General features: G+C 40.8%; 1 protein-coding gene across 9 annotated transcripts in view; it reads left to right on the forward strand.

Annotated features, from left to right (window-relative positions):
• MLLT10 (MLLT10 histone lysine methyltransferase DOT1L cofactor) overlaps positions 1–19843 on the forward strand; it is a 191269-nt gene that overhangs the window by 39673 nt on the left and 131753 nt on the right. For 8 of the 9 annotated variants that reach the window (XM_053263412.1, XM_053263417.1, XM_053263416.1 and 5 more), the window contains 2 exons: positions 11482–11585; positions 11920–12013. The exons of the other annotated variant lie outside the window; for it this stretch is intronic. In XM_053263412.1, the coding sequence (XP_053119387.1) occupies positions 11482–11585; positions 11920–12013 (198 nt within the window). The remainder of the gene's footprint in view (positions 1–11481; positions 11586–11919; positions 12014–19843) is intronic. 9 annotated transcript variants of the gene reach the window in all.

The following is a 19843-nucleotide window of genomic DNA, read 5'->3' on the forward strand; positions in this document are numbered from 1 at the left end:
GTCATTTTTGTGAGGAGGGGACATGACAAACAATACTGAGTGTGAAATGTTTGTGTGCTTACTCTATTCACCATTCCTCTCAGTGATGCTTGAAACCAGCTACTTTTCCTGATATGCAACTGTTTTTTGCCATTACAAGTGGGTTACATTGCAACATTTTCTTGCAGTCTCTCCAGTCCCTAACAGTGTTTCTGTTCAGCTCTTCAGTCAGCTTGGAACATGAGCTTTATAAAACTGTTTGGAGTTCACAGCTTTAACCTAATGACATGAATCTCCCAGGGTACTATATCCTGTTGATGACTCAAGAAGGCCATTCCTTCTCTCTCCCCCACTTCCTTTTTGTTCAACCGTTGCCTTTACCATTTGATAGTTTAACTGCCCACCGCCATAGATGGTACTGCTAGATTCAAAGATTATGACTCTGAATTCTGATTCCTTTATCCTCCTCTTCCTCCTGTGGGGCAGAAGTGAGAGCTCCCCCAAGGAAACAATGGAGAAACTTGAATTTTAAAGTAGCCATGTGTTTCTTGCCACCCCAAAACAAAAAGTAAGGCAAAAATGGACAATGAAATAAATTACTCTGGTATTTCCTTATTACCTCTGTTTTTGTTATATAATTTTGGTCTAGGAAGTTCATAGGGTTATTTCCGGGGCTTAAAAGTCTGTTTCCTGGCTTTAAAAACATTTGTTTATTAAAAGAAATGTGTATATTTGTGTAGTTGGGAATGTCCTTCTGGGTAGTCTTGTTTTACTTGCAAACTCACAGGCACTCAGGAGCCCAAGTTAAATATTAAAGGAATGATTTTACATCCACTGGTATTAAGCATGAAGACATCTAACAGATTTTGAAAAAGTATTAGTTCTAGCCATCAAATGTGACAAGATGGACAAAGTAATGAAAAAAACAAAAAAGCAAAGCAGTCAAATAAACCAAATACTTCATTTGAGAAGCAATGCCAATGGTTGATGTGTCATCACTTACAAAGAAAAAAAAAAGACTGCAAGCATATAGCAGGTTTGGTTGCTGACCATGTGGTTCAGTGCACACTTCCCAATCCCACCCAATGATATGGGTTGCACAGTCAGCTTTGACAGCATTGATCACCATTTCAGAGCAGGGATTAAATCCAAGCCCATGCCTGTTTCCCCTCCCTAGCAAGTAGGTGCCTAATAGCACTGCCTTTCTAATCAGGTGACCCAGCTATGGGTACAGCAGACATGGGCAATCACTACTGCACACTTGTTTCTCTAGACTGGGCAGTTGTAGATGATCCAGAGATCATGTAGGTACATGACATCTTCATAGTTCTAAACTAAATGAACACTCTCTGAAAAATATAATTATCACTTATCTATGCACTGTCTCAAAACTATCTATTAATTTGTATAGCTTAGAACATGGTTAACAGAGGTAAATACTACTTCATACATTATGAAAACTGGACTACTGTGTGTCTGTCTATCTCCAGGAAATTAATATGTATTTTCCATAGTATGAAAGAAATATACTTATTTTCCCTGTAATCATGTACATACACTGTAGAAACCAGAGGTCAGTTATGGGTCCTGTAGCATGTTTGCATGATATAATTCTGTGGGTTTTTTTAAAAGTGCTGCAAAGAACACATGGTTTACAGCCCTGTACCTGCTGGTCTGAAATGGCCCTAGGAGTCGCATGGGTTTCTTTGCTGATTTATATTTTTCCCCAGGCTCTGCTAATGTGCATTGACTGGTAACTTCTCAACACTAAAAATAACTTGCAGCTTTGTAGTAGTTCAGCAGAATATAATCTATGTGCAGGATATGTAGTATGTGAGCCTTGGGTTCATTCATGTGCCTTTCTCCACTGCATGTATTACAAAGATTAACATAGGACGGGGTTCCCAATCTGTGGCACTCCAGATGTTGCTGAACTTCAACTCCCATCAGCCCAGTCACAAATTGTAGCCGAGGGTAATGGGAGTTGTGGCTAACAGCATCTGGAGCACCACAGGTTGTTAATGTGTGATAGAGGATATGGGCAAAAAGCTGCATGAAATGTCTGTAGTAACTGTCAGGGAGGAGGAGACCTTGTTATCAAGGAAAAGTTCTTGACTTTACACATTTGTACTGTAAAAAGGTTAGAATCATTGCCAATATAACATTAACTGAGGTTAGTTGGGGAGAGAGAGGGGAAAGTTCTTAGCTGTGAGGAGAAAAGAGACCTATTCCCAGAACTACATCAGTAAACAAGTTTGAAAGTAGCGAAACTGAAAACTAGAAGTATTGCTTTGATCATTCGCACCATCATTTACAATCTGAGGATTTTGGTTAAAATTAAACTACTAGTGAAAACAAAATTTGAACATTTTTATTGTAATATGCTAAGGAATTTTGTGTCAATGGTAATGATGATGCTCTGGCTCCAATTTATTATTTATTCATTATTTGACATATTTGTATACCACCCCAAACGCAAATCTCTGGGTGGTTTACAACAAAACAATAAAAATAAGTAAAAAAGTTAAAACATTACAACAATTTAAAATTTAAAACAGTGTTAAAAACTATTAAAAACCATCAAACCAGTATCTGATTAAAAGCCTGAGTGAACAAATGTGTCTTGACTGCCTTTTTAAAAGTTGTCAGAGATGGGGCAGCTCTTATTTCAGCAGTGAGCACATTCCAAAGCCTTGTGGCAGCTATGGAAAAGGTGTGTCCCCGAGTAGCCACAAGATGAGCCAGTGGCAACTCCAGACGAAGCTTTACTCATGATCTCAATAGGTGGTGTGGCTCAGAGCGAAGAAGGCGTTATCTTAAATACCCAGGGCCTAAGCTGTTTAGGGCTTTATAGGTTATAACCAAGACCTTGTATTTTGCCCAGAAACCTATTGGCAGCCAGTGTAGATCTTTTAAGATAGGAGTGATATGTTCTCTCCCAGATGACGCAGAGACCAACCTGGCTGCCGCATTCTGGACCAACTGCAGTTTTCAGGACTACATACAAAGGCAGCCCCGCATAGAGTACATTGCAGTAGTCAAGTCTGGAGGTGACCAGCAGATGTACTACTGTTCTGAGGTCATTTATCTCAAGAAATGGATGCAGCTGGTGTATCAACCAAAGCTGATAGATGGCACCTCTGGCCACTGCCTCAACCTGAGTCTGAAATGGGTCTAAATAATCAGTTTCATCCAAGACTGCCTGGAGTTGGGAGGCCACTACCCTCTCAATTACCTTGCCCAACCACGGAAGGTTGGAGACAGGGCTATAGTTGCTCAACTCTGAGGGATCCAAGACAGGCTTCTTCAAAAGAGGTCTATTTATTTTATTTATTTTACACATTTTTATACCGCCCAAAACGCAAGTTCTCTGGGCAGTTTACAAGAAGACAATAAAAACAATTTGTCTTTAATTGTCTCCTTAAGGCAAGGAGGCATCCTGCCCTCCCTCAGAGAGGCATTTATAATCTCTACTAGGCCTTCTTCAACAACCTCCCTGCCAGCTAGTATAAGCCATGTCAGGCAAGGGTAAAGAGAACAGGTAGTAGGCTACACCACTCCAAGCAGCTCGTCCACATCCTCAGAGTCACAAATTGGAACTGATCCAGCCTGACTACAGCCTTGTTGCTGGACACCTCCAGTTCAGACGCTGCAGTAATTGTGGGATCTAAACCCAAGTTGGCCCGAATATGAGAGATTTTATCCACAAAAAACTCTTCTGAGTTTTTTAACACATCACAGCAGGTAATAGATGGTTCCAAGTTCTGGTTCAAGAGAGGAGGGGCACTTAGTAGCCCTCTCACAACCCTCAACAACTCCTCTGGATGTGAACTTGCAGATGCAATATGGGCTGAAAAGAATAGCTTCTTTGCTGCCTGTATTGCCAGAGCATAAATCTTCAAATGTGCTTTATGTTGTAATCTGTTGGATTTGAGCCGGGTCTTCCTCCACTTGTGCTCTAGTCATCCACCTCACTGATTCAGCCCCCGTAGTTCTTCCATATACCAAGGGGCCAATTTTGAAGCGGGTCGGAGAGGATACCTGGGAGTGATCATGTCTACTGCCCTGGTGAATTTGCTGTTCCAGTTTTCCACCAAGGCATCAACAGGATCACCTGCTTGGAACTGGCAACTAGTTGAAGAATAGTTTGCTTTGCTGAAGCAAAGCAGGTAGACAGTATCCACAGTTGAGGGAGGTAAGTGGCGTAGTTTCCCTGAGGGTCTCTGCAGAGACCTATGCTATTTAACTTAATCATAAATGAATGTGTGTAGCTGTGAGCAATGAGGTATCCTATTTTGTGGATGATACTAAATTTTTCAGGATGGTGAAATGCAATCTCTCAAGGTTATCTGAGAGAATCCCTTTTTCTACATGATCATTGAGATCATCAGGAGGGGTCTGTCTTCAGGTGCCACTGATTCATCTGGTGGCAACTTTGGATAGGGCTTTCTCGGTTGTTGCCCCTAAGTTGTGGAACGTGCTCCCTATGACTATGAGGGGAATATCTTCTTTGGAGGCCTTCAAGAGAAACTTAAAGACCCATCTTTTTAGACTGGTTTTTAATGATATTTAGTTTTAATGTTAATTTTAATCTGCTGTTAAATGGTGGTTTGATTATAATTGGTATGTATTTTAGTGTAAACCACCCTGAGCCACTTTAGGAAGGGCAGTATATAAATCTCATAAATAAAATAAAAACAGACTGTGAAGAGCACCAACAAAGAGCCCTCCAAATCAGATGATTGTACAACAAGTGGCAAGTGAGATTCAGTCTAGTAGATGCACCAAAAAGTCCATCTTTCTCCCTGGTGTCTAGAGAGCAATCTCTCTATCTAGGATAGCACCACTTCCTGGTTGGAAGTCTACATAAAGCTTCGACTTTACTGGGGGAGCAAGGAGTTCCATGCCTTCCTGCATTGGTATTGTCATTTGGACAGTAGGCAGGGTGGTTTGTGCTTCTGGCCTCCTCTCAAGCCAGTATGGGAGCTACCACTTAATGGATTGCATGTTTCCTTCCTTGCTGTTGAAAGGGAGCCTGGTACAGTACATCTCAGTTTTAACTTCTCCCATCGGGGGTGGGAAGGAGAAAAAAGCAACATGCCAAAGCTTTCCCTCTTTGGTAGAAGATAGCTGGTGAACACAAGGTGCTATTTCTGCTACAGTAAGTAGTCTCATATGAAGGAGCAGAGCAGTATGCAAAAGAAAGACCTAGAAATGAGGCAAGCTGCACTTCAGGAGAACTTGACTGCCTACTTGTGTTGCCTGAATCAGCAAGATCATAAGATCTTCAGCACTCTCAACCCTCACTGGAAGAGTTCAGGGTCATGGGCAAGCTACTCTTATATTTCCAAACCCTGTGGGACTGTTGGCCAAGTAGCCTGTGGCTAAGGTTTGGAGCTCAATCCTCACAGAGTTGTCTAAGTTAATAGGGGATGTCCTTGGGATAATTTCTATCAAAGATGATAGAAGAGATGTACGAGTGCCAAGTTCATGGCTGGGCATCAGAGCTGCATCCATAACGGCTCCATACACAGATACCTATTTCTATCATAGCATCTCTCTGCCTAGTCCTCTTGGTTCCTGTTACAGGTCTCTTTCTAGGTAAAGGAATAGGATGGTATAGCATCCATATTGGTTTGAAGGAGCCACTCCTTCCTGCTTAGGCAACTAGCAGAGGATCTACTTGAGAAGCTAAAACTGTTGCTGAAATGGAAGCTAAGGGGAAGACAGCCAAGAGACAGGGTTGTTGGAGTAGGATTGCTGTCTTTTAAAATTAGGTTTGCTCTTGTTCCTTTCAAAGCAGTTATGGTTTTCTTTCTGTGTTGGGAAAAGCTTCACATGTTGGAGCTCAGGTTGCTGACCAGGATTAATAAAAAGATGGAGCAATTCTAGACTGGGGGAAGGAGGCCTTGTAGGCAGTGGACTAAAAAAACTGAAAGAAAAGCCGTGAAGACAGAGGTGAGGTAAAAAAAAGGGGGGGGGGCAAGACAATGAGCTGATGATATGTATTAAGAATCTCTTATGGATTCTAGCAACCATAGTATTCAGGTGGCTTACAAAGAAGCAAAACAGCCATTACACAGAGAACAGCATATTAGCATATTACATAGACACTCTTATCTGTTATTAATTAATCAAAAGAAGTGAATAGAGTGCCTCAGAGAAGCTAAGCAATAAACTAACCAAAGAGGCAATAAAAACATCACAATAAAAAAGTTAACTACCAAAGAATGGTAAATTGGACCAACTTAGCCCAGTGCTTATAAGATAACAAAAGTCGTGTCAAATGAACACTCCTCAGAAGGGAGTTCCATAATTTGGGTGCAGTTGCAGAAATGGCCCGTTTCTTGGCAAGCACTTGCCTAACCTCTGAAGGGAGTGACATCTGCTTCAAGTGGGAGAAAGTGATTCTTATGGTACCCTTGTCCACAATGGTTTGGGTTTTGTGTGTCAAAACCAGTTGTGCCCACAACTAAATTGGTAGCCAATTAAAAACTTAGTAGAGGAGAAATGTGCTACTTATAGTGGGTCCTAATCAGCACTTTGGCTACTATATTTTGAGGCATTTGAGGTTTCTGAAGACTATAACATTTGATAGTATGTGATCTTGGATGTTACTAAAGCATGAATAACTGGGGCAAGATCAGAACATGCTGCAAACTATGGATCACTTGTGCATCCATAAACAAAGCTGGATCTAAGAGCCCACCAAGCTGCAAACCTGTTATTTATTATAAGAGAGTGATCTCATCCAGTGCATGTTGAATATCACCTCCATGGTCACTTAAGCCACCCAACCACACTTTGGTTTTTGTCTCAATTTGGTTATTCCCATCAACCCTGTTTTGGCCTCCAGATTCAGATCACCATCACCTCACTTGGATTAGATTAAAAGGAAAATAGAGTTGGGAGTCATACACATATTGATGGCACCTTACTCCAGATTTCTGGATAGTTCCTTGCAGTGGTTTTACATAAATGTTAACTAGCATTGGTGAGAAAGTGATGTAGAATCCCCTTAGCCACAGCACCAAATAAAAATCCCCTAGAAGAAAAACTACAGCAGTGCAGTGTGTCTCACTCACATCTTCACCAAATAATCCAGAAAGATTTTAAGGGCAATGGTACTGAAAGCTGCTGAGAGGTCTTGGAATCAACAGGATCTTACTTCCCCAGATTTTCTGCTGGCAAATGTAAGCCAAGATGACAAAAGCAGATTCAGTCCAAAGATTGGTGAAAGCTAGACTGAAATGGGTCAGGATGATCCATATCTCCCAGGAATGCCTGGATTCGGGCTGCTGCTGCTGTCGCCATCACTGTCACCTACTTGAGCACTTTACCATAAAATAGGTTGCAGATCTCCCACAGTAACAATTTCAATCAGTAAGATCTAAAGAAGGCTTCTTAAGGAGTGGTCTTGCAACCAACTCCTTCAAGGCAGCTGGGACCATTCCTTCTCTTAAGAAGACATTTATCAGCCTCCTGGAGCCCAATGGCTGTTTCTCCTCCAACTGATGTTAAGACTGGCAAAAGACGAGCATCTTCAGGTGGCAACAACGGACATGGTGCAAGAATCTGCAACAGAATGGTGCTTTGAAAAAAGGTGTGTCTTTTACTGACACAAAAATATATCAAATTTGGCACCATGTCAGATTCTCTGTGGAGGGCTTTCCGTATATGGTGTGCCACAAACAAGAAAGCTCAGCATTACCACTTACCTAATTTAGCTGAGTCACCACCAGTCTCAGTTACTGACTACAACTCCCATCATCTCTCGCCAAAGACCATTGTGGCTGGGGATGCTGGACGTTGTATTCAATAACATCTAGGAATTCATGTTACAGGGACTGCTGGCCGCCATTCCCCTAACCAGAAAGTGGTGGGACTTGGAGAAGAGCTTCTGGTGTACAGAGGGTCCAAGCAGACTCAAATCTGCATCTCTGAATACTAGAGCTCAACCAGAGTGTCAGCTATACCACCAGCCATGTCACCTGAGCCGTAAGGAAACTATCTGGATCTGTCTGCTTTTGAGGGTGGATAATCTTAACTGGTTCCATCACCCCTGCAGAGACTCTACCAAACAGTAGGTACTATGTAGTGATCAGATCATGATAAGGACAATATTGACACTATCCCCATGCTCTCATTATGATACATCTGTCCAGCTCAGAACAACAAATAGAGTATATGACTTGTAACAGATGTGGCATGAACTTCTGGCATAGCCCCATGGCAGCTATGAAACTCTGCCGCCCCAGTCAGTTGATCTCAGCATGGGTTTTGAAGTGGCCCAGGACTAAAAGTTTGGTGGTTTTGCGTGCCATGTTTGACCACTTCTGCCAGTTCAGATTGGAAAACTGCTAGGTAGCAGGGTCTATCAAGCATTAATGGAATCCCTAGTCTATTTTAATCACTTACCATTGGGCACCATAAATCAAAATTGAAGTTCTGCCAGACAGGGCACTTTCAGAGAGAGATAATATTCCAAAATATAACTGCCTCTTCAGCAATGAAGCTTATGTTGATGGGAAAAGTGTTGGGAAGATAGGAGTGCTAAGGAGGCACAGAATTTGCTTGAGAGAATGGCTAAAGGAATCAACACAGAAGTGACATACATGGAAAGGAGGGACTAAAGAAAGTGATGCTTGGAACTGAATAAAGGATGGGCCACAGAGAAACCACAACTGTGACAAAACATCACATAAAACCCAGATCGGAACTAGCTGTAGTCTATTTGTGCGAAGTAAGATAACAGATGAGGAAAGGTGAGTTGTTGTGGGCTAGGAGGTCAGGTGGTTTCAGATCTGCCAGGTCCAAAGCAAATCTTCCTGTGCCGTTAGCAGTTGCATAGAATGGGGAATTTCTGCCAGGTATGGCTTTTTGGATCACTATGATGCGGCACCTGGTGAAATATTTTCTTCTGTGCATCTATAAGAAATATTGGGATCTGGATCTAGAAACCCAGAGAACTCAAGATGGTGGTGGGATGGGAGTTGGACCTCATAAACTGTACTAACCAGCCACTGCAAAAAGTGGACTGGGTTGCTCCAAGCAGGTCCCCTTGGTGAAGAATATGTCATTGCAATGGCAAGCAGCTGTTGTGGTACCAGAATTTTTGTCTCCCTTTTACCATGTTAGCACTGCCTTTGAAAAGTTATAATTTGCCATTATAGCTGGTGGGTGAGGGAAAGAGCAAGCCTTCCTTAGTCAGAGTATATGACCCTTAGTCAAGCCACAGTGGTGGCACTAGGCTACTAGTATGGCTATAATGTGTACCTTCAGTGAGGCTGTACAACGGTTGCTATTGTGGCCCGCCCAAGTGTACTTGCAAGCATACGTATAAATTACAGTACTGTCCCAACTTATCCTGTGACAGCAGGGAAACACTGCAGTCCTTAAAATACATAGACAGACTTGTGTGAGGGAAGTTAAAGGAAGTGGTTTCCTGGATTTACTGAAAGGGACATGGATTCAGGAGACTTGGAAGGTGTAAAGAGAAGCATGAGGGAGTGAGAGGGCTCATTTAGAATAGGTGGTTAGAATAGTTCAAATGTTTTGGAGAGTAATGCATAAGCGTCCATAAAGTGTGCTGTCAAGTCGATTTCGACTCCTGGTGCCCACAGAGCCCTGCGGTTTTCTTTTGGTAGAACACAGGAGGGGTTTACCATTGCCTCCTCCCGCACAGTCCATAAGCCAAGGCCAAAGTGTGTTGTCTAGTGGAAACTGAGTGATTATACAAAATACATGAAGGTGTACTAAGATGATGAAGTAAGATGCTGGGTTGCTAAGGGCTTCAGTACTTGAAAAGTGCTTTCAATTAATATATTCTTAAGCAACCTTTGAAATTTGTACACTAAAGTTGCTCACATGTGCGACAAATAAGATGTAGGGACTGATTCAGTTGACTCCCCCCCCCCCAATAAGTGGTCAAATAAGTTTTTCAATTGGAGGGCTGTATATGTTGAAAGTGTGTTCAGGCTTCTTGTCAAGTTGCGAACTATGTGGAAAATAATTGTGCCACACAGGAAAAGTGATGCGTACAAGAAAAGTCATGTCAAATAGCAGTCAATATTCCCAGAAGTGTATGTGTTCAGTTTTTTTAAAATAAAATGTGTAATACCATAGTCCATGCCAGCAGTCAAAGGATAATTGTGGAGATCATCTTGCTTCATTAGAATGTTAATATCACATATTTTGTATTAGACTCCTGTGTATTTGCATATGTGCATTATATAGCTCTGTAGCATTTGGAGCTCTTTCATAATACCACAATGACTTAATTACAGCCACCATGTATTTTTAATGATACAGTGGTCTGGAGGAATGTAAATTATAGGATATTTAGCCTTTAGCAATGCTAGTAACACTTATTTTCTTAGTATATCAATATTTACAATTTCCAAACTTTGATCTGAACTTTATTTACTATGGAGAAGCATTTCTGCATGTTATCTTATAACTTCAATGGTCATAATCTTCTTCCTTACCTGGGAGACCTCTTTGCCGTCAGCAGCACCCTTCAGGAATGGGTGTTGCTGATATGGAAGTTGATGGGTTTATTAATGCTGCATATTATGGCAGTAATGGGGGACATCTAATAATGAAGGAACATAGGAAGCTGCCATATACTGAGACAGACCATAACTATGTGGTCCATCTAGTTCAGTATTGTCTACACAGACTGGCAGCGGCTTCTCCAAGGTTGCAGGCAGGAATCTCAGCCTATCTTGGAGATGCCAGGGAAGGAACTTGGAACCTAGATGCTCTTCCCAGAGCGGCTCCATCCTCAGAGGGGAATATCTTACAGTGCTCACACTTCCAGTCTCTCTTTCATATGCAACCAGGGCAGACCCTGCTTAGCTGAGGGGACAAGTCATGCTTGCTACCAGAAGACCAGCTCTCTTCCCACAAGGGCATTCCATGAACGAGTGTTCTTCATTGTGAGGCTTGGGGGCCAACCTGAAGTGTATTATTTGGGTCTGTGTGAAGCTTTGGCCAAGGCTGAATACTCTCCACAATCCCCCTAGCACCATGTGGAGGTGGCCCTTCCCACTGTGCAGTGCTATGCTTTGCCCAGTGCCAGGGTGCTCCTTTAAGGGAAATGATGATGCTGAGAAGTGTAGCCCTTCCCAGTGCTTTCCTTCTAGAGCTCTTAAGAGAGGACTCCATTTTTCTTAAAGGGCCTTCTCAGCACAGAGAAAAATGCGGTACTGTGCAGAGTGGGAAATGGCTCTCACATTGAAGTGTTGTTGTTTTTTGCCAAAGGGGCCTCCACTTGAAAAACAGTGAATATCACTGCCATATACCATGTAGCCTGGTACTGTTTCAGTACAGTAGGAATGGCATGTACATTGGATGAACACTTCTGTTCTAAGAGCTGTTAAATCTTGGCTTTGCTTAATTTTTGCTGTTGCCTAAGGAAGTAGTACTCTTATTTTGCTGCCAAATTTCAGTTCACTTGAAATAATGATGTATTTACCATTGTCCTATTTTTCCTAATAGACATGCTATATATGTGATGAGCAAGGCAGAGAAAGTAAAGCGGCCACTGGTGCTTGCATGACTTGTAATAAGCATGGATGTCGCCAAGCTTTCCACGTAACATGGTAAGTAAGCAATTTTATGATGTTTTTAATGAGCTAGGTAGTCTTATTACCTTGGTAGATGTGACTTTTAATATGTTGGGCACTCATATTTAAAATGTCCAGACTTTCCTTTATGTAGTGTTGTAGTAGGTACATTTAATTTAATGTGACCAGAATAGTTTTAATGTACAGTTTCTGTCCAGTAAGTAAATCCCAGTTTTCTTAAGATATTTGTCTCATTAGGTTTTCAACCCAATATGTCTCATTAGGTTTTCAACCCAATATGCACATAACTTTGTGATGTGTTGTTTTTAATGTCCAGTGTCTGACTCATTCCTACTTTTTTCCTTCTCAGTGCACAATTTGCAGGACTTCTTTGTGAAGAAGAAGGTAATGGTGCAGATAATGTCCAGTATTGTGGTTACTGTAAATACCATTTCAGTAAGCTGGTAAGAATTTGTTGAATTAAATGTTTCAAATCCTGCATTTTAGTAATATTGTGTGAATTTAACCATTGGTCTGCTAACACTTTGAATGTGGTGCTGCTTATTCAAAACACTGATGAAAATTTAATTTTGTGAGCATTTTTCTGTGTGAAGTTAAATATACATGTGTGAAACTCAGGGCTGACTGATGGTATGTACAAATATTGTGAGTAGCAGCTTTGACTTTCCAGTAGTAAATTTCTTTTTACTATAGTGTATAGGGCAGTCCTTAATTATGGTAATGGCCTGAAGAACATCCAAAAAGTTAATGTAAAAAGATATCTGGATAAATGTCTGGTGCAGATATATGGTTGCTTGCCATGGATTACATAAGGAGAACATAAGACTTGTTGCTCAATCAGACCAAAGTTCATCTAGTCCAGCATTCTGTCTCTCAACAGCTGCCAGTCAGATGCTCTGGAAAGCTTCCAAGCAGAGCATGATGGTGATAGCCATCTTCTGGTCTTTAACCCCTACATTCCAGTAGTTGGAACAGCCCTGCTCAACTTTGGCCCCCCAACTTATTTTGGACTACAACTCCTTGTGATAAACTCCCATAATCTCCAGCCACAGTGGCCAATGGCCAGGGATTATGGGAGCTGTAGGCCAACATCTGCAGGAGGGCTGAAGATGAGCAGGCCTGAGTTGGAGAGATACTCTTTCAGAACATGGAAGTTCCATCTTTGCCTATTATAGCTAATTATAGACTTATTTTCCATGAGTAAGAGGATAGTCTCCTATGTGGGCGTGACGGTGATAGCCACCCCCTCGTCTTTGGCCCTTTTGTTCCAGTATTCAGAGATGTATTCTCTCAGAACATGGAAGTTCCATCTTTGCCTATTATGGCTGATTATAGACCTATTTTCCACAAGTAGGAGGATAGTCTGCTATGTGGGCATGACGGTGATAGCCATCCCCTCCTCTTTGGCCCCTCTTTTCCAGTATTCAGAGGTGTATTCTCTCAGAACATGGAGGTTCCATCTTTGCCTGTTAATGCCTTAGCAAATTATAGACCTATTTTCCATGAGTAGGTAGATATTATCTTAAACAATTCTAAAAGTTTGATCACGCAAGATTCCCCCCCCCCCGGTAAATGATACTGGTTATACTGGTTTTCTCCAGTCAGGTGAGAAGTTAGGGTGGTGGGTCTGTAACCTTCTGCATCCCCATAAATGCTCTTCAATAAAATTTGTGTTACACTGACTATCTTCTAGCCTTCTGGTAGGGCGGCTGATTTTAATTTTACGTTGTGTAGACCAACAATTTCACATTTGAATTATTTAAGAACTCTTATATGAATGCTATCTGACTGTGGTGATGCTTAAATTCAGATCTAAAATGCCATCCTTTGTCACCCTTATTTGAAAAAAGTCTTCAGAAGTACTTCTTGAAGACAATAATTTGCAGTGAAAACTTATGCAAAGAATTCCCTTGGCTTCTCTGCTATTTCTCTGTTTTCTTCAGAATACTTTTTGCCTTCCAGCAGTCCCACTACTCTTTGGCTTGCTTCTTGCTTATGTAAACTATTACTAAAAAATCTTTATCTTTAGCAATCTGCTCCTTAAATTCTCTTTTGGCTTGCTTTATTTACATTTATTTGCCAGATCATACCTTCTTTTGTGTGTTTTTCTTCATTCAGGCAAGACTTAACATTTTTTAAGAGAAGTATTCTTGCTTCTTAAGATATTCTTGACTCCCTGTTTTTTCCTTTTGCCTCGCTGTTTTTTCCTTTCCCCTAGCATCCTTTTGGATTTGTTCATGCATTTTCCTCATCTGCTGTGTGTGTTTTACTTGAACTGCTATTATGGTGGTTTTAAGTAACTTCCAAGCTTCCCAAAGGGTCTTGGCTCTCACAACTGTACCTTTCATTTTGCTTTTAACGAATTATTTTATTTATTTATTTAATACATTTGTATACTGCCCAAAACGCAAGTCTCTGGGCGGTTTACAACAAAACAATAAAAACAGGTAAAAAGATTAAAACATTAAAACAATTTAAAATTTAAAATGTTAAAACTATTAAAAACACAATTATCTCTTTTACTTTGTCAGAAATACCCCTTTTAAAAGTTTAATGTGACTGTCTTACATCTAAATGTAAGAGTTTTGTATGTGGAATACTTCCATGTGTACACAAAAGGGTTTCTGATCCTTTGCAGCCATCTGTACCTCTCAAGAATATATCTCTGAGGGTCCCACAACCCTCAGGGATGAATTTTTGGGAGACACAGGTAGCTGCAGAGAGAAGGGGGAATTGCCAAAAAATCACCTCTCCTGTTGGTGTGTATGGGGAAGCATTCCTTGCATGCACTTCTTGGGTGAATGTAGGCCATTGTGTTGGCGTTTGGGGTCAGTTTTTCATGTTCAGTATGTTGAACATGATTATGTTGTCTTTGGCCAACATCCAAACCAATGTTACAGAAATGTTCTGTATGCACCATGATGGAGGGGTGATTTTTGCAATCTTCCCTTCCCTTTGCAGCTACCTGACCTGTGCCTTCTGAAGATATGTCTCAGAGGGTCCCACCACTGCAGCCTTTCAGGAGGCACAGTAGACTGCATAGGGAAGAGGAGAGCCGCAAAAACTGCCTCTTTTCTGTTGGGTATGGGGAACAGTTTTCAAGTCTGGATATCAGCCATTGTTTTTAAGTAGATTCACAACACTTACATCTTGTGTCAGACTTTATGCACTTTATAGGATTAAATCAAGATATGTCTTTAAAAAAATAGGGTTCCATGACTGATTGTTCAGGTACAGTCATTTATTGCCTCTAGAAATTCTGTGTCCATCACAACATTTATTTATTTATTCATTCAGTTTATATACCTCCCTTCCTAAAATGGTTCAAAGTGGTTTACATTAAAATAAAAAACAGAATAAAACAATTAAAAAAAATTAAACCAGAGTAAAACTTATTAAAATTAAAAATAGATGTTAAAAGCCAGGCTAAAAAGATAAGTCTTTAAGGCTCTCCTGGAGGCCTCCAAGGAACAAAATCCTCTTATATCCATGGGGAGCATGATCCACGATCTAGGGACAACAACTGAGAATGCCAGATCCCAAGTCACCAGCAGATGAACTGGTGGCAGCCAAAGACAAACCTCTCCTGATGATCTTAATGAGCGGTTGGGATCTTGTAGAGAAAAGCACTCTCTCAGGTAACCCAGACCTAAGCCATTCAGGGCTTTAAAGGTAAACTTTGTACTTTGCCCAGAAACATATTGACAACTAGTGCCACTGTTTAAGAACAGGTATAATGTGGTCTCTTTTGGATACCCCAGAGACCAATCTGGCTGACTCATTTTTACCAAACTGTGTACAAAAGCAGCTCTACATAGAGTGCATTGCAGTAGTTCAACCTGTAGGTTACCAGCTGGATTACCACTGTTTTCAGGTCGTTCTCAAGAAATGGGCAAAATTGTCAGATCAGTCACAGCTGGTAAAAAGCACTCCTGGTCACAGCCTAAACCTCAGGGTGAGACCCGGATCCAAGAGAACTCTCAAGCTACGAACCTTTCTGTGTAACCTCATCCAGAAAAGGAAGTTCTATCCTGCCTTGAAGATTACGACCCCCAACAATGAACACTTCCATCTTGCTTGGATTCAGCATCAGTTTATTATCCCTCATCCAGCCCATTACTGCCTGTAGGCAGGCATTTAAGGGGCTAACACCATTTCCCAATATCGATGACAAAGATAAATAAATTTGGCTTAAAAATTAGTAGGATAATCAGTCAGGATGATAGAAGGGTTAAAAATCAGGGTGCTGGAATTATTTGGGGCATGTTTGGAGTACAAAATCCCTTGATGATCTCACTCAGTGGTTTAATATAGATGTTAAAAGCATTGGTGACAGAATGGAGCCCTGAGGGACTCCATATAACAGTTCCTGTTTTGAATAGGAACTGTTACCAAGTGCCACCATCTGAAATCTACCTGAGAGGTAGGAGCGGAACCACTGTAAAACAGTGTGTCCTATCCCCAAATCTCTCAGACAATCCAGAAGGATATCATGGCCGATGGTGTCGAAAGCCACAGAGAGAGATCCGAAAGAACCAGCAGAGTCACACTCCCTCTGTCAGTTCCCTGGCAAAGGTCATATGTCAGGCTCAATCCCATAGCCCACCCTAAAGCCAGTTTGAAATGGGTCTAGTTTCCTCCAAGACCATTTGGAGCTGGTCAGCCATCACCCTTTCAGTCATCTTACCCAACGAGGTTAGAGACTGGATTTGAATGCAGTCAAGTTGTAGGTAGATGAGGTCTCCATTTGCTATAGTATTTTAAGCCTTAGTTGTGTCCCCAGTTTGCTTTTTTTGCATCTTGGGGTTACTAAGATTTTGGTTTTGGGAAGCAATAGTAGCATATTATATTTTGTGCTTGCATTTTTGGACTCTGGCTGCTTTGGGAGTGCTACACTGCCTACCATACAATAAGCAATGTCATTTCTATATATTTATACCCAGGATTAATTGTATATCATTGACATCTCAGTGTTTTCCTAGGTTTCTGATATGCCAATTGTATATACAGTAGATATATTATCCTTTTGTTAAAGAAGAGTGATAGAGAATGGGACCCTGTGAGATGAAATTAATCCGAACAACTCAATTATATTTAGATGCTTATATATAATTGCTGGAAATAGTGAATTTAAACAGCCGTGAATGATTTGAGCACCAGAGTACTTGAAGGATCACCTCTTCCTGTGGGAACCCTGCCTGAAAGTGAGAACCCACTTGCACATCTCTTTCAGAGAGACCCTCTTTCACACCTCTCCTTCTCCTCCAGAGGTTGACATCCACGTGTGAGAAGGCCATCTTGGTAGCCGCTTTTGCCTTGTGGAACTTCCTCCCTAGGAAGATCTGGCTGGTGCCGCCTTTGCAATCTCCATCATTGCTGATATTTTGCTGGCTTTTAAAGACTTCATTGTTTCAACTGACATTTTCCCTCCCCTCTTAGTTATTGTTTGAATATGTTTTGATGTATTTTGGTTAGTTGGTTGTTTGGTTGATTATTATGATTTTAATTTTCTTCGGAAGCCACCTTGAATTTTATAAGAAAGGTGGGATATACATCTTTAAGACAAAAATAATGAAAGAAATAAGTTTAGAGTGACTAGTGAGAATTCTTCTGTGTATATAGATTTGTATAGCAAATGAAATGTTACTGGATTTGGTATTTCTCAGGTCTAAGCAATATACCCTATTGCTTAAACAATATTACAAGATGGTGATGCTTATCTTGTTCTTGTTTATCCCTGTTCAGTCCTCCTTCTTCTACAATATACTTAGCTTCTTGGCTCATGGTTTTCTTCCCCTTTTGATATTCACTTGCTGCCACTATCATCTCATTTGATAGGTTTCCTACCTATCAGATGATCCCCCCCCCCGCTTGATCCCACCCTTTGCCCTGTTTACTATCATCTCATCTGCACTCGATTGTGTGCCCACAGGCATCTTTGTGTCTTTATCTGCCTTGTTCTGTCACAGAACCTGGATTGGAATCGCAGCTTGAGTTTTGTGCTGCTTGCCTTCCTTGTAGTTCTGCTTCTCTTGCGATCAGAAAATGCCAACTATATCTGTGACCTTCTTGTCCCATTCTAAGAATGAGATACCAGGGTAGCTCTTCACCTATTAATGCCAGGAATAATAATTTTATTGTTCTCTGGGTTTTTTGTTGTTGTTGTTCTTGAGAGCATCTTTTTTCTGTTCAGATGATTACACTTATGTTCTGTATATAACACATCCTTTGGCATTCTGTATATTAGTGGATCTCTATTTCCTTTTCTTATCAGTGCAATATCTTAGTTATCAGTGTGTATTTTTAATTGCATATTGATTTACACTTTTGAGTAGTACTCTTGTTGTTTACTTTCTATTACATACCTTTCTTTCTTTTTAAGAGAGAGAGAGAGAGAGAGAGAGATCTGTAACCAGGGTTTGAAGGAAGTTACAAATCTCTGTATATTTGAAGTAAGCAAGCTAGAATAAACCAAGATGGGCTGGTTTGGATGCCATGATGGATTCTCATTAAATAATTAAATGGATTCTCATTAAAATAACTTAGATCAAAAGTAGATGTGCAGGCATAGAAGGAGGGAGCTGCAAGCAAACTGCAGTTGTAATTTTGTTAAAAACTTAATTTCCAGAGCACAGACAGACAGAACTCCACAACTGTTTGTACTTGTGCTGAATTTGGCACAATAATGACTTAATCTTTATTTATTTTATTTATTCATTCATTTAATATGTTTAACATATTTATATACTACCCAAATTAAAAATGATTAAAACATTACAATCATTTAAAACCCAACATTAAAAAATATTTCTGAAAGAGCTGGAAATGTTAGGATTTTGATGGATGGAAAACTGGAGTGCCTGTAGGCAAGTGGGCAGACTTTGAGTGACCCACAGATACATCAGTTTCACAAAAATCTGAAAGAACACAGCCATAATTTTTTTCATCTGTGTGCGGAATGAGTTTTGTTCTGGGCAGCAGTATCAAGGCAGTGTGTGCGCACAGGCATTCAGAGTGGGGCTTTCCTGATTCAATCTGAGCGAGATCTAAAATTTACTGAGCGGTCATCAAAAAGCTTGCAAGCTCGCGCACGCCTTAGAGGGAACACTGTGGGTGGCCCTGTATATAATTTTATGAAAAAGTAAAATGTGGCTCAACCGGTATACTTACCTATGCTTCTGGTGATAACAAAGGCTGCTTAGTCGGCTTTGCAAGTGCTGCACACATCAACACCAACTTCGAAAAGATTGGAAACTCTACAGAATAAAGGAATAGGAGAATAATTGCCTACTCAAATATCCAAATCCAAACTCTTTAGTTATTGACTGTGCAGCTACCGCTAAAGGGTCTCAATGTCATACCACTCCAGCAGATAAAGAGGGGAGAAAGTTGGATGTGTTGGATGTAAGGCATATGCGAATGCATGTCTAGGCATTAAGATTGCCAGCTATATGGTATGCCTATCCAAATACACACATTTCTTGCGGGACTCTTTCCTTCAGGAAAAGGATGATATGTCGCCAGAGGAATTCCAGAAAAAGTTTGGAGAAATATTTGTGAAGACAATTTTGGTGACAAGACGGCAGCTAAGTAATGCAAAGCACTTAGCGGAAACTGAGTCTCGTTCTTTGGCATCAGCAGTCCTACTAAGGAGACATGCCTGGTTTTGCTCTACAAACTTGCAACAAGAAATGAAGGATAAGATAGAGGCTCTGCCTTTTGATGGCAAGGGTCTGCTCTGTGACAACACTGATCCGACTATGGAGAAATGGAAAATATTTAAATATACAGCAAAGACTTTTGTCCATGATGTCATCCTTTGTCATCCAGGTATTAACCATATGTTTGTAAACAAGGTGGATATCACAAATATGACGAGAGAATTCCGGAAACCTTTCCAAAAGTATAATAAGCCATATTTTCAAAAAAATAAGAGTAACCAAGGGGCTCGTAGTAAGGCCCCCCCCAGCAGTCTAAACATCTTTGACTGCATAGTGAGCCCACGTGTACATCAACCAATGGGAGAGACAACACCATCTTCCCTATCAGTAGTGATGTCAATAACATCAGTGATATCCCCAACAATAACATCAAACATCAATGTTGGTCATGACATCAGATTGGTAAGTCATGCTCAAGCATGGCTCCATGTAACATCACACCAGTGGGTGCTTCATATAGTCCAAACCGGTTATGCCATCAAGTTCAAAACATTGCTAGTCTATGCGGGCATGAGGTTCATACCACCAGTGACAGCATTGATGGAGGAAGTG

This window comes from Hemicordylus capensis, chromosome 6 (genome assembly GCF_027244095.1).
Source record: "Hemicordylus capensis ecotype Gifberg chromosome 6, rHemCap1.1.pri, whole genome shotgun sequence".
NCBI classification, from domain to species: domain Eukaryota; kingdom Metazoa; phylum Chordata; class Lepidosauria; order Squamata; family Cordylidae; genus Hemicordylus; species Hemicordylus capensis.